At 47.1% G+C, this 15,523-nt stretch overlaps 1 protein-coding gene across 1 annotated transcript in view; it reads right to left on the reverse strand.

Moving 5' to 3' along the window:
- DOK5 (docking protein 5) overlaps positions 1 to 15,523 on the reverse strand; it is a 136,662-nt gene that overhangs the window by 36,159 nt on the left and 84,980 nt on the right. Inside the window, exons 3-5 of the mRNA XM_008141193.3 lie at positions 14,115 to 14,229; positions 13,918 to 14,037; positions 11,056 to 11,245 (exon numbers count right to left, since the gene is read on the reverse strand). Coding sequence (XP_008139415.1) covers positions 11,056 to 11,245; positions 13,918 to 14,037; positions 14,115 to 14,229 — 425 coding nt within the window. The remainder of the gene's footprint in view (positions 1 to 11,055; positions 11,246 to 13,917; positions 14,038 to 14,114; positions 14,230 to 15,523) is intronic.

Consider the following 15,523-nt stretch of genomic DNA (forward strand, 5'->3'; position numbering starts at 1 on the left):
TCAAGAATACTATGTGGCATGAGCCATGGGGTCAGAGAGGGGATAAGAGAGGAAAGGCACTGCTGGGGAGGGAGGGGTGCATCAGCGTTAGACGGGAAACAAAATTCGGAAGCCCCAGCCCTGAGAGAAACCAATCAGAAGCACCCTGCAGAGAACCACACAAAGTTAGGAGCGAAAGACTGCGGAATGTTTCATTCTTTTGTCTGTGGAAGGAAGGTGGGGTGAACAAAGACAGCGGGACCCCTCCCCACCTCGAGGCCCTCTGACAGGGAAATGCACGCAGAGAAACACACAGTGAAGTGAATGAGAGGCTCAGCCACACGGGCCAGGAGCCTGTCTCAAAGGGAACCCTGGGCAGGCCTTGGGGGCTCACCCAGGAAGCAGGTTTCTCCAGCTGGAGCTGGAGAGCTGACAGCAGCGATGCTGACACACACGGCCAGTTTATAAGCAGTGGGGAGAAATCAAATCTGGCTTTACTACACCCGCCGGAATGAAAAGCCAGCGCAGTCAGAGGCAGACTCGAAGCCGCATGCCCAACACGGAGGCCAGACCCTCCTCAGACCTGGGTGCACCCCTTTCCCTGCAGCTTTAGCTGCTCCTCGGGTCATGAACCCCTCCCTTTTGTTTGCCTGGGGTTCTAGCCACACAGGAACAATGACTTAGGGTGGAGCTTAGGGTCTCGTTGTATTAGTGGGACTGAGATCAACCATGTGGGCAACCAATAAATCAATCATGCATGTGTGCCATGGAGCACCCCAAAACACTGTGAGCCCTGTGGCCTGGGAGAGCGCCTCTGGCTGGCAATACTGAGACACCGTCATATTGAGGGAGGAGGGCACGCGGCGCTGACTCACAGGGGCGAGAGGTGGAAGGTCGTGCCTGCTACTTCCCTGGGCTCCCCCTCTTACCTCCCCCCGCCACACACACACACACACACACAGACACACACACACACACACACACACACACACGCTTCTTCCCTCGGCAGATGCCGTCTGTGTCCTTTGCTGCAATAAACTTTAACCCTGAGTTTCACAGCTTTCCGTGAGTCACTTTAGCACATTATTCAACCTCGGGACTTGCAATTGGCGTCAGAGGTGAGGAAGGTCTTGGGAAGTTTCCTGCAAACGCTGCAGTTGTCCAACTCCATGCAGCCCCAATGGCCACCCATCTGGCTAAGACTAAAAGCGGACAAACCTTTACAAGGGCCTCAAACCCCACACAGTCTGACGGAGCACATCCCCCTTTACCACACATTGCGCCCCCCCCATTCTGCCCCGGGGACAGTCACACTGCAGGCACACTCCCCTCGGCACCTTCCCCAGCCTCCCTCCTCCGGCTGGGATGCTCTCTCCCCAGATCCCCCCATGGCTCACTCTCTCCCCTCTTCTAGGTCTTTACGTCCTGACTCGGCAAAGCCAGCCCTGCTCATCCCATTGCAAACTGCACCCTTCTTTGGGACTTCCTCTCAAACAACTTTATTTTTCCTGTGTGACTTACCCAATCTGACATCTATTTTACATTTTTAAATGGGTTGTGTTGTCTTCCTCTCTTCTAGCGAGTGAGTTTCAAAATGACAACGCCTGGACGTTTTACCCACTGCCTCATCCCCAATGCCTGGGACCACACCCGGCTATCAGGATGCGCTCAGTGAATGTCTGATGGAAGAAGGGATGCCTCGCTTTTGCTAGATGTTTCTGGAACTCTGAGGTACCATCACATACAAAGTGGTCACACACACGAGGGAGCCATCGCCTACTGTGAGATGGCCACACCATAAAGCAGGTACAGGTACATGAAAAGATGCCCAACATCACTCATCAGCAGGGAAATCAAACCACTTCACACGGAGAGGATGGCTACTAGGAACAGACGAGAAGTAACGGTGTTGGCAAAGATGGAAAAAAGGAAACCCTTGGGCACTGTTGGTGGGAATATTAATTGGTGCAGCCACTGAGGAAAACATATGGAGGTTCTTCAAAAAAATTAAAAATAGAACTACCTCCTGATGCAGCAATCCTACTTCTGGGTATATATCCAAAGGAAATGAAAACACTATCTCAAAGAGATATGCGAACCCCCGTGTGCATTGCAGCATTATCTACAACGGCCATGCCTGGGCAACACCGTGTCCACCGGAGGGTGGATGGTAAAGAAAATGTGGCACAGGGCATGTTACTCAGCCATAAAGGAGGAAGGAAAGGCTGCCATTTGTCACCATGGATGGAACTCAAGGCCATTGTAGCAGGTGAAGTACGGCGGACATAGAAAGATGGACACTGTATGATCTCACTGACATGTGGGTCTAAAAACCCTCAACTTACAGACACAGAGGCTAGAATGTGGTTACCAGGAGCTGGGAGTGGGGGGAATGGGGAGATGTTGGTCAAAGGTACAAACTTCAGTTACAAGATGAGTAAGTTCTGGAGCTATAATGGAAAATATGGTCACTATCCTTTAAAAAGACTGTATTATAGACTTGAAAGTTGCTGAAAGTAAAGCTTAAATGTTCTCACCACAGAAAAACAGTAATTCCGTGAGGTGGTAAAGACATTCACTAACCTTATTATAGCAATCATTTTGCAATATATACAATTATCAAATTACATTGTACATCTTAAACTTAAACAATGTTATATGTCACTTATATCTCAATAAATCTGGAAAAAATAGATAAATAATACACATTAAAATACACTTCTGAAAGATGGCCACCAGACAGGATGCACTGAGGGTGTCTAATTTTCCCAAAGGTCCTAAGAGAGTCACCATTTCCTTTAGGGGTTCATGTGCTGTGTTCACAGGAGCTCGGGGGACCCAGCTAAGCCTGCGATGGTGGCCTTGGGGTCTGACTTCACACCCCACACCTAACAGCATCTGGCAGAGAGCAGGCGCACGATGATGAGGCGCCTATGAATGATGGTCATTAATGAGGTTATTCTGTGAGGAGAGGGAATTCTTCCTCATATTCATTTGTAATACATGTACGCTACTTTTATAATTAAAACTAAAGGCCCAGTGCACAGGTTAGTACACTGGTGGAGTCCCTCAGCCTGGCCTGCACCCTCTCCCAATCTGGAACCCCTGAGGGGATGTCGGCCTGCCAGCCTGTGGGGATCAGGCCAAAACTGGCAGTCTGACATCCCCCGAGGGATGTAATAGTGCACAAGTGGCAGGCGGCTGGGGAGGAGCCCAAGCCCGGGCGCTGTGCCGCTGCCGTGGAGACAGGAGAGGCTCGCACTACCTCAGCGGCTCTCGCCAGCCATGAGCCCAGCAGAAATCCCGCTGTGGGAGTGCACTGACCACCAGGGGGCATCTCCTGCATTCAGCGTCTGCCCCCTGGTGGTCAGTGCACATCATAGCAACCAGTCAACAGGTCATTCGGTCAGCCAGCCATAATGGTCGCTTAGGCTTTTATATATATACTAGAGGCCCGGTACACAAAATTCATGCACAAGAGAGGGGGATCCCTCAGCCCAGCCTGCACCCTCTCCATTCTGGGACTCCTTGGGGGATGTCCAACTGCTGGTTTAGGCCCAATCCTGGGATCAGACCTAAACCAGCAATCGGACATCCCTCTTGCAATCCAGGACTGCTGGCTCCTAACTGCTCACCTGCTTGCCTGCCTGGTCATCCCTAACTGCCCTCCCCTGCCAGCCTGATCACCCCAACTGCCCTCTCCCCTGATGGCCTGGTTGCGCCTAACTGCCATGCCCTGCCGACCTGGTCATCCCTAACTGCCATCCCCTGCTGACCTGGTCACCCCTAACTGCTCATGCCTCCTGGCCTGGTTGCCCCTAACTGCTCTCCCCTGCCAGCCTGGTTGCCACTAACCACCTCTGCCTTGGCCCCTACCACCGTGGCTTTGTCCGGAAGGATGTCTGGAAGATGTCTAATTAGCATATTACCCTTTTATTAAATTCATGCATGTGGTGGGGCATCCCTTAGCCTGGCCTACACCCTCTCCAACCCAAGACCCCTTGGGGGATGTCCAACTGCCAGTTTAGGCCCACAGGGATTGGGCCTAAATCAGCAGTCAGACATGCCTCTCTCAATCTCTCTCATGCCTCTCTCTCTCCTAACTACTCACCTGCCTATCTGCCTAATCACCCCTAACCACCTCTGCCTGCCTTCCTGATGGCCCCTAATTGCTCCCCTGCTGGCCTGATCGCCCCTAACCACCTCTGCCTTGGCCCCACACCTGGGACCCAGGAGTCCCTCCTCCAGTTGGCTGCAGGCACCCAGGACCCAGGCTTCCCTCCCTCTGGCTGGCCACAGGCACCCACGACCCGGGCCGGCCACAGGCACCCAGGACCCGGGCCAGCCACAGCCGTAGGGGACCGTGGGCAGGCAGCTTCGTCCAGGCCACAGGTGCTGGCGCCCAGGACCACGGGGCAGGTGGCTTCTCTCTCTCCTGGGCCACAGCCACAGGCGCTTTGTCAGGAAGGACATCCAGATGGTTGTCTGGAAGATGTCCGGTCTAATTAGCATATTACCCTTTTATTAGTATAGATTATTAGTATAGATAGATTATTTGGGGATAAGTTCTATTCTAGAACAAATGGAATAAATGGTGCAATAGCAGGCTCTGCTTTCTTTGCAGCAGAAGTGATTGCACTTCTGAGCAAGCCCGTGTGTGAGATCCCGTTCACCTCCAGTCAAGTCCATCTTCTCAGTATAGTGGGGAGAAGTGGGCACTTGCCATTTGTTAATTTGCTTTCAATCTCTTAATAAGAATGAGGATATGCTCTATAAAATATTCAGAGATCAGAGACAATTAATAGCTTAGAATCAAGAAGACGGATAGAGAACATTCAAAGATTTCTCTCAGAATAATTGTCCTTTCAGCTGTAAATTCACTGATTAGAAGGGGAAACAATTTTCTTTTCTAATGAAAAGTCCTTTCACCAACTGGACTTGTGTTTAGAGTGATATACACAGGAATTAGATTATTTCTTTTCCAAGGCTGTTCAGATGTCTTTCGATCCAAAACAAGTTTTTTCACACAGGTGTGCTCTCCGTGTAAGGAAAAGCACCTGGGAGTGCAATGTGGCTCTCCGCATATTGTTGGCTCGCCCAGAAGTTCCCTGAAAGCAATGTCGAAAGCTCCAGAGAGTCTCCAGCTGGGACAGAGAGCGCTGGAGCGTGGTAATTATTCAGTTTGCCAAGTGTCACCTGAGCAGCTCTCCCTCTGGGGGTGCTAAACCCCGAGTTCATTCCCGGCAGTGGGGAGGCGAGGCAGGCCGAGGGAGCTCGCTAACTCGGCAGCGGCTCCTAAATGAGCAGGGCACCCGTGGGCACCTGCCACCTTGCTTTGAACAACAAACACTTCAGAATGGCTCCACGGGGGTGGTGCACAGTCAGCGCTTCATGTCACTGGATCTTCCCGCAAACATCGGAGCCCCTGCCCACCCCAGGGCTTCCCTGAGGTCCCAGAGCTGCCAGGTGGAAAGAGACAAACAAAAGACAAGAGAAACCTCTAACGATAGAAGCAAGCTGTGCCTCAGTCTCCCAAATATACGAAATGTTCTTTCTCTCCAGGGGCAACTAATGCTGCAACTGCACTTTACTAAAAGGTTTATGTGTCAACTCTGAATTTCTTCAAGGGAAGAAAATGAGATATGGTCAGCTTTGCTTGGGGCAGAATGGGGAGCAGGGGGAGAAATAGCATCTGGAAAACCCTACTGGCCTGTAGTCATGACACTGCTGGCCGGGAGAGGTGAACAATCCTAGCTGTACATGCCTGCACTGAACAAAGAGAAGCTTCCAGAATTAAACTAAGAAAATGTATGTCAGAGCGTATCTCAGGAGGCCTATTCAAATGAGCAATATCTGTTGCTTATTGATGGACAGCCTTCCTCCTGGTGAGCAGCTTAGAAAACAGTGCGGCATTTTGACAAGCTACGCCCCTGGTGTCGGGGCTGGCTGTGGGAGGGTGCCCGCTCTCCCTCAACCCTGAGAAGTCAATGAAGAACGAGGCTTCCTTGTGGAAGGAGGCTTGGCTTGGGTGGTGAACACACAATACATACACAGATGTTGTATCATACAATTGCACACCGGAAACCTATATAATTATATTAACCAATGTCACCCCAATAAGTTCAGTTTTAAAAACAAGAAAGAAAGAAAGAAAAAAGAACTAGGCTAACTGCCCACAGAATGGTAATACTTAGCCTTTTTTAGAAATCGACAGGGTTTGGAAGAAGAGCTGAGTGTGACTCCTGAATCTTCTATTGGACCAGTCACGCAGATGCCCACCTTTTAAGATGGGAATAGTGCCCTGCCCAGGTAGCGCAGTTGGTTAGAGCGTCATCCCAATGCATCAAGGTTGCAAGTTCGATCCTCAGTCAGGGCACATACAAGTATCAACCAATGAATGCATAAATAAGTGAAAAATTGAAACAATTCTCTCTCTCTCTCTCTCTCTCTCTCTCCCTCCCTCTCTCTCAATCAATAAATAAAAATTTTAAAAAATAATAGTCCCTAGTTTATGTAATCACTGAGTGGCTTCAGTGAGCCTGTATTTGTAAAATGCTTAGTACAGTGACTTTCACATAGTAAGGACTCAATAAACACTAGTGATTCTTTTCAGTGGTGGATAGCCCTGCAAGAGCGGAGTTTCTCAGTCAAATAAGTGGACCTGAGCATTCTTTGTGTGGAGGACTGTTGGTGAGTGAGGGTTTAGCAGCATCGCTGGCCCCTTGACCCACGAAGTGTCCCCTCCAGAGTTGTGACAAGCACAAATGTCTCCAGACCTTGTCGAACGTCCCTGGGCGCCGTCCCCCGGTGAGAACCAGTGTTCTGTACCTGACACCACTCTGAGTGCTGTTGCTAACTGCAGTCGGTCACTTCACCCCACTTGCTTTGAGCAATTATTAAATGTTGTATTGGGCACATTGTCAGAGGGTTTTTTTTAAACCTCACATCCATTCCCCTCAGATGGCATCGGTACCCCCTTCCTGACCTGGGAGAACCACCCCATTCAATTCACACCCTGTGGGCTGCACACAGTGCTCAGTGCAGTGCCTGACACGCTGTAAATGTAATGTCAGCACAGGGCAGGGATCTCTCTTCTATAGGCTGATGGTGTGCGAACAGCCCAAAGCTCCTAGCAGCCACCAGGTGGAGCCAGAGGGAAGCCATCCTAGAAGAAACAGGGCTGAGAGATGACACCTAGGGCGGTCATTGACCCTGAATGAAGCCAAGCCTGAAGCCATCCCTACTCCCTGGGCTTCGGGCTATGCAAGCCGATGAATTCCTTTCCTGCTCTTGTCAGTTTGGGTTGATACAACTGCCTACTCGGTGCCGACCTTAAGACACGCGTCTGTCCATGAAACTTTACCCATCTCCATGGCGATCTTGTGAATATGTGTTGTGTTATATTATACCCATGTCCCAGGTGGCCAATGGAAGCTCAGGAAGTTAGATGACTCACTCCAGTTCCCACAGCCAGTATGCGGTAGAATTATAATTTAATCCGTTTTGCCCGACTCCCAGTCCAGTTTATCACACGTGCCCACGGTCCGTCTTGGTGGGGTGCAAGGGGGCCACTGTACAGGATTAACACTCAGCTCCATCAACAGAGGCTGATGAGGAGCAGAAGTCTGCCCAAGGCCATTCCCTGTGTTCCCAACAGAAATAGTGTAAAGTCTGTGCGGAACCATGTTGGACATGTGAAAACGACTCGCCTAGAGGGACTTCACTCCTCTTCATTTAGTGCAGTGAGACAGGGAGCAAATTATGTTACTTAATATGAAACTGCCTTGTTTTGAACACATCCAAAAATAGCCTAGGAAAAAATTATCTTCACTAATAAAGCAAGGCAGATATGAAACCTTCACGCTTGGGGGACCAGGGATGATCTTATTATCTGGAGCATCTTGAAGGTAACTATAAAAATTCATCTTCATTTGAGTTTCAGGCAAAATATAAAATAGTAATAGTACCTTGTGCTTAACACTGTCTGCATCCTGCAAAGCCAGCCCTGCTCCAAGAAGAATCGTAACAAAATACAAAGCTGTTACTCAGGAGAAGCCCAGCACCTTCTAGGCCATCTGCATGAACTTCTGCTTTTCCCTGCAAGGAAGCTACTCCTTGGATAAACTTACAAGGGAAGGTAAACACTCTCCCCAAGGTCAACAGCTAATAAAGAGCAGAGATTAGCACCCAGTCTGTCTGATTCCTGAGCCAGGCTCCCTCAACAACACCATGCTGGCTGAGAAGTGAGTGAGATCCCAAGAACACAATCTCAGTACTTGTCCTTCGCATCGTCAGTCTCGAGTTGGCACAGCCTCATCCGGAATGGCATGAATAAGAATGCTGCTCAAGCTCTAACTGGTTTGGCTCAGTCGATAGAGCACTGGCCTGCAGACTGAAGGGTCCCAGGTTCGATTCCGGTCAAGGGCATGTACCTTGGCTGCGGGCACATCCCCAGTAGGGGGTGTGTAGGAGGCAGCTGATCAATGTTTCTCTCTCATGTTTCTCTCTCATCGATGTTTCTAACTCTCTATCCCTCTCCCTTCCTCTCTATAAAAAAAAAAAATCAATAATATATGTATTTTTTTAAAAAGAATGCTGCTCAAGATTACAAGCATCCGAAGCCCCTGCACTATATGAGATTCAAAACTCTTGCCCTAACTGGTTTGGCTCAGTGGATAGAGCATCGGCCTGTGGACTCAAGGGTCCCAGGTTCAATTCCGGTCAAGGGCATGTACCTTGGTTGCGGGCACATACCCAGTGGGGAGTGTGCAGGAGGTAGCTGATCGATCTTTCTCTCTCATCGATGTTTCTCACTCTCTATCACTCTCCCTTCCTCTCTGTAAAAAATCAATAAAATATATTTTTTAAAAAGACTCTGTGGAAGGCGTTGTGGGTATTATAACCACCTAAGTGCTGGAGTTCCTGGAGAAAATACCCAAAAGGTCAGACCATAATGAAACCAAGGACATGAAGTAAAACTCTTTCATTTTCCAAGACAGCACTTCATAGCTTTCCGTCAAAGGTCACTGGGTAATTGTGAAATGTATGTCTCCAATTCATCCACACTGTACCCACCACTTCTTCCACCTGAACTATTTCAGTATCTCTCCACTTTTTCACCTGTGCCCTGCATCCTGTTGTTTACAAATGAGGAACATGATTTCCTACACACACACACACACACACACACACACACACGCACACACACAGGCACGCACACACACACACACCTGCTTAAAAACAGCCCTAGTTTCTGCACGACTTAGAAGAAATATAAGTCTTTAGAATAATTTTAGGACCTTAGAAGTTCAACCAGATTTAAATCTGAATAAATTAATCTTGAGGAAGGTATTAGGAGTAGTAAAACCTAGAACATTAATATATTTTCAAAAAGAAGTTTCAAATACTCATGAGATACTATGAAAGTTTGCTAAGGTTTCAAAAGCTTCGGAAATTATGATTAAAAAGCCATACACTTTTCCTATTCCTGTTTCCTACAGATAGTGAATCAAAGAACAACTGAGAAATATTCGTGTTTGAATGAGTGCTGCCTGAGATGGGCCCCAATGTCCCAATCAATGCAGAATTCTCCTGTGCGCCAATATAAGTAACAGCGGGGAGGGTATGGGTTTATGGCCAATAGAAAAGTATATTATAAAATATGTTACACCTTGATTTCACTGGTTAGGATGAATACATAAGTAACATCTGAGACCCAAACAAGAAAATATACCCACCTTCCCAAACAAATTCTTAATTTCCTATATAGAGGTTTTCCCACGAGGATGCTAAGTAAGTAATTCTGGCAAAGGAAGAACATTGCTCTGAAGGTTAAAGATGTATTTTCTAAGGTGAGGACGTTTGCCGTCTCTGGGAGACTCACTGGCTCGTTTATAGCATTTCAATACCGGAGGTGAAATGGTACTCCACCTGACATGCCCTTTCAGAACTTGAAAATAAATGGACCGGAGAACAGCGGTATGGGAGAGAAGGATCTTACTTTCTAAAATGGTCGTAAGAGCACCGTGTTGATCATATTTCTGAAAAGCAAATTTTAAATAATTGGGCTTTGTTTGGAATGAATTAACAGAGTAACCTGAGGGGAGCATTACTATCATAGACTCCGGTAGGTCAGGGTCTTGGGTGGTCAGAAATTCTGTGTTTACTCTCCTTATCTCAAGTATATCTCTGTCCACTCTGACACACAATTTTTGATGTTGTTGTTTCTTTTTAGTTACTTTTGTGTGTTTTATTTTGTCTCCCTTTTTTGTTTATTTTCTTTTTCTTTTTTTAAAATTTTTTTTTTGACACAATTTTTTTTTAAGTCATAAGTTGTTTCCAACGTTAATGCAATGCCAGGCCATATACAGAAGGACTTGTATTTCTTAAAATTCAGTCATTTACAATACTAAAATGTAAAATTGGCATGAGTGTTTCAAAAATACTGAGCCTAAATTTGATGGAGGAAGGGTGGGGAGAAGGAAAAGGAACACTGATTAGACTGATCTCTTTGTAGCTAATGATCAACCCAAATGCTAGGGCGCCAAGATCTCTCTCCCCGATGAGCAGGAAAGCGGGAGAGAGCTCCTGGGTATGGCAAGGAGCGCGTTTTGGAATCGGCCTCCTCCAGGACCAGCGCCCTGCCCTGCACTGCGAGCAGAGCAGGTGGACCTCACCAGCTGCAGCTTCCAAAGGGGCCGCCCCTCGCCTGGCTAAGGGACCAGTCAGCTTAGAGGAGGAAACATAAATGGAATAACAACAGGGAGGTTTTCCAAATCCAAGGAGCTGGCCCCTGTTCAGCTTGACCAGTGAAGAGCACATTTGGACCTAGTTCAACTGCAGTCTGTGCTATGAAATCAAGCCGAGCAATGAAAATTCGTATCATATTCATGGACCATTAGAACTGTCCATGGAAAAGGAAGCCATGTTTAATATATGAGTGTTTTACCGCACACCCCCTATGGTTACGGTCTATGCAGTCCCTAAGGGGTGATGCAAGGTGGCTCTTGTACGAAACCCAGGCCTCCGAGGATGCACACCTAGGGAAAAACATGGAAAAGCAATCAGCGCACTCACCTCCCTGCCTCAAAAGTGAACCAAGCAGCATCTCGCCCGTACCGCCGCAGGGCGCTTAGCGGCCAAGAGATGAGTTTGACTCTGGGATTCTGGACGTCCCAAAGACAGATGTGCTCATATGTAATCTGCAAGGCACATTCGCCATGTACATCTAAGTTAGGAGATGGCATCAAATACACATTGAATCTCTCTGGGAGAAAAACAAAAGGTTAGTCTAAAATCCCCAGGAATAAAACAGCAAAGACATTGTAGGAACAAAGAGGCATTTCAACATAATTCAGGCTCACTGTCTAGCTTTTGACTGAATACTCAGGGAGATAAATCTTTCTCATCCGTTCACAGTCCCAGAAAATGATTTTCAAAATGAAGACCATGTTAAATCACATAATAATGACACAATCTGGCTGACAACATACACTAAACACTATTTAAATGAGCAAAGAGTGTTTTTTTTTAATTTTTTAATTTGCATAATAAAAAAACGTGTAGGCCAATAAAAGACCAAAGTGATGAAACCATTAAAAGCATTTTTCCCTGCCAAGCACACACTCATTACGCCCACATTTTTGTGTTCACAAAAGATGCAGGTGTGAAATAACTGTCGACTTATCATTTTCATAACTAGATGAATAAAACGGTATCCCAAACTGTTTGAATAAAACAACATGAACACCGTGCACTTCACAGACCAACAGTTTGGGAAGAAGTCAACGGATATATTTGAACTGGTTTTAACAGTGAGCTGTCTTCAGCCAAATACTGGAAAGAAATATTCATTTGCTTGCTGGGATGACTATTAAAATTTAAGATTACTCTAAATACAGCTCTTGACTTATTACTGCAACCAGATTTCATCTCTACAGGCACAATCATGGTATTTCTATTATATTTTAGAAAATTCATTAATTTAAGAATTCACTGAGTCAAAAACCTTTAAGTGAAATCTGAACATCTCTACAGCAAATACATTTTCACCTACACATCATTGTTGATTGCGTACATCTGACAAAACAGAGTGGCAATAATAAGACTGATGCCATTCTAAGCTAATTATTTTATAGTAAATATGTCATTAGGATTTTCATATATTTAAGCTGAATTTAGTAAGTAGGAGTGTCAAGACTGTGCAATGTATTAATGCATCTTTTATTGAAGTTTTCTAAGTTATTTCAAACTCCTTCTAACCAAATATTTTCTGGAACAAGTAAGCAAGACTGTCATCATTGATTAGAAAGTAAGAAAGACCATCACCAGTTTATTTGCTTAAAGGTCCTTTATAACTACCTTGGTTGAGAATGGCAACAGCAAATTTCGGTGAGAGGGACCATTTCTATTACAATTCCTTGCAGCCATGCAAATTAATATTGTGAAGTGCCTTAAAAGACCTAACTGAGTTCCATAATCATCCCTAATACTTATCTACCAGAGAATGTATTCCCATTCCCATTTGATAGAAGAGGAAACTGAGGCATGGGACATTGGTACAGGGAAGGTCACTCCTAGTTACAGCCCACCCTTGAATTCAGCCTGTAGCGCCATCAGGATGCAGCCTCACAAATAGAAATGTGTGAGAAATAAGTGCTGATTGGAGCACCCTGAATTTAACGCAACCACAGCCTGTCATGCTTCCCCTCTGTGTTTGGGCTCACGTGCACCTGCCTGTGAGGCGCGGCGGGTGGGGCCTCGCAGCCCGGGCGTATCCTGACGTAGAGACCACAGAAGGAGCCTGGGCCTGCTGCATGACCCTGGCACGTGACAACCGCCCTGCAGCTCAGCTTCCTAGTCTATAAGAGGTGCCTTCGAATTAGCACTTCCAGGTCCCTGTCAACAACGCTTCCACGGGGGAGGATTAGGGCAGATACGGTGCCTCCCTCCCAAGTAGTCCCAGGCTGTGACCGTGTCATGAAGACATAGTTCCCGTCGGAAGGGAGGACGTATTTTATGGACAGTGGCGTGTGCGCCCACAGAAGGGGTCAGCCCAATTCCGCCTCTGCCCTGTTCCTGGTTGAGCCAGGTGACCCACGGCCTCTGGGTTGTGACATAGCCTCATAGCTCAATGCAATAGGCTAAAGCAGAACTCTGGGACCCAATCTGCCTGTCACAGGCTCAGCTATTTGGAGACAAAGAAATGATTCTCACCTCCAGGCTCGCACTGTAAACCAAGATTGATTTTTTTTTTCTTTTTTTTGCTGAAGTGTCATGAATATTTTGGTCATTATTACTTGTAATGATTTATTCCCAGGTTGAATGTTGAGCTCAAAGAGTTGGCTCAAGTGTTTCAGTAGAAAGAAAAAAGAAATCACATATACCGGTGGGTTTAAACTTGATGAAGTATTCATAAAGTTCAAATTCTATTAAAAAACATTGCAAGCCTTTCAATAAAAGTGAAAAGGGCAAGGCACAAATCCACGCCACTGTTTGCCTGGACATTCTAAATACAGGACCACAAATAGTCCGGAATCAAACACCAGCTATTGGACCTGGAGCAAGACCTTTAGCTCTTCTCAGCCTCAGTTTCCTCGCCTATAAAATGGGAAAGTAAGAGGACCTATGTCATAGGGCTGCTGGGAAAACCAAATAATCTAATCCACCTTCCTCAGAAACAGGCACAGAGCAGGCTCCCCCCAATTTCTAGCTGATGTTATTAATGTAGATATATTCACATCATGCATCGAAAACATATTAAGAAAAGAAATACGCTGACATATTAACACAGGTTTTAGGTGAAATAAAAGGTTATTTTGCTTCAATATACATTTTTTATAACTCCAAAAAGTTTACAGAATGAAGATACGTTATTTTTCTTATACGGGGACAAAACAGTTTTACAAAAGAGCAAAGCGGAGAATTTTCTTTACGTACCACTCTGCTCTCTCTCAACCCCGGTCGCCAGCAGGTCGGGCTCCCCGAGGCTGATGTCATTGATCCGCGTCCCCACGCACTCCATCTGGAGCACCTTGCACCACTCATCAGCCTCGAGATCTGCGGAAATGCCCAAGAGGAGCCTGTGAGCCCGGCGCCCGCTCCCCGGCTGAAGCAGCCCTCCCCGCCGCACGAACCTGATTCACAAGCAAAGGTCTTGGAGGTGTCGTCACTGAAATAAATCCCTATGGCGTGCTTCTTGGTGCTCTTGGGCAATCGAGCTACGTTCTTCACGTTGTTGAGTTCTGTCACCTGGAAAATGGACAATCACAAGTTTGATCACACTCCCCAAATGGTGCTTCCCATCAATAGCCCCCAGCCAAGGGCAGACACAGGAAGGAGGATGAACACAGCTTGACAGTGTCATCAAAGCTCAGACTCACTCCAGTGTCATCCTTAACACAGAGCAAGGAAGGTTAACATGTTACCTTCGTTTTCTAAACATTCTGAGATATATTATGTAACTCTCCTTCCTAGAGGTAGAAAGCTAGTTTTATTCAGTCTTTTTATACCCCCCAAGGACTCCCTTCTCCACAGTTCTCATGTCCATCTCCATCACTGTGGACAGCCACTCCGAGAGGAAGCTTCTTAAACCCAGGGACCCAAGGAAGGAGAAGGAAAGCTGGTTCAGTGCATACTGAATGATCCTAATCTTTGCCATCCAGAGATGGAGTGTCAGGACTCCCAAAACGCCCTCCACTACAGGTTCAAGTCCTCTGTCCAGCACAGAAAGCTGGTCTGTGAAATGTTTCCACTCTTTCTGACCTCCTGGCTTCCCTCTCTGACCTCCTGGCTTCTCTCTCTGACCTCTTAGCTTTTCTCTATGACCTTCTATCTTCTCTCCCCAACCTCCTAGCTTCTCTCTCCGACCTCCTGGCTTCTCTCTCTGACCTCCTGGCTGCTCTCTCTGACCTCCTAGCTTCTCTCTTCGACCTCCTAGCTTCTCTCTCCGATCTCCTAGCTCCTCTCTCTGAACACCTAGCTTGTCCTTCTAACCCCCAAGCTTCTCTCTCTGGCCTCCTAGCTTCTCTCTCTCTGAACTCCTAGCTTCTCCCTCTGAACTGCTAGCTTCTCAGTGGTGATGGACACTGTTTGAGAGCTGGGAACACTGCACTGGTATCCCCTGGCTGCTGTCAGCAGGGAAAGCTCTCCCGTTGCACACTGTCTCTCTCCTGCCTCTCCCCCAATATTTCTCCTCCCTTCAACACATTTGTAAGCCCCTCCCCTTATTGTGTTTCCAAATGGCTGTCCCTGCTGGGGATCTGTCCAGGTCCCCTGCTGCCTTCCAGGGGTGTGAGCATTGGGCCAGCCTGAGAGAAGGTTTACAGGGCTTCAGAGTGGAGTATTTACAAGATAAACCACTCTTCCGCACTGACAAGGGTCACCCCCTTCCTTTACCTCCTTTGTGTTACACAAAAGAATGTGCTCTCATCGACCTTGCCTTCAATGCTATGCACCATTTCTCCCACTCGTTACTCAAAATTCAATACAAGTCTGGCTCAAGAAGTAGGTGAGGAGAGAAAGAAACACCCTCCATGAGCGCGCT

The sequence above is a fragment of the Eptesicus fuscus genome, chromosome 12 (genome assembly GCF_027574615.1).
Source record: "Eptesicus fuscus isolate TK198812 chromosome 12, DD_ASM_mEF_20220401, whole genome shotgun sequence".
NCBI lineage: Eukaryota > Metazoa > Chordata > Mammalia > Chiroptera > Vespertilionidae > Eptesicus > Eptesicus fuscus.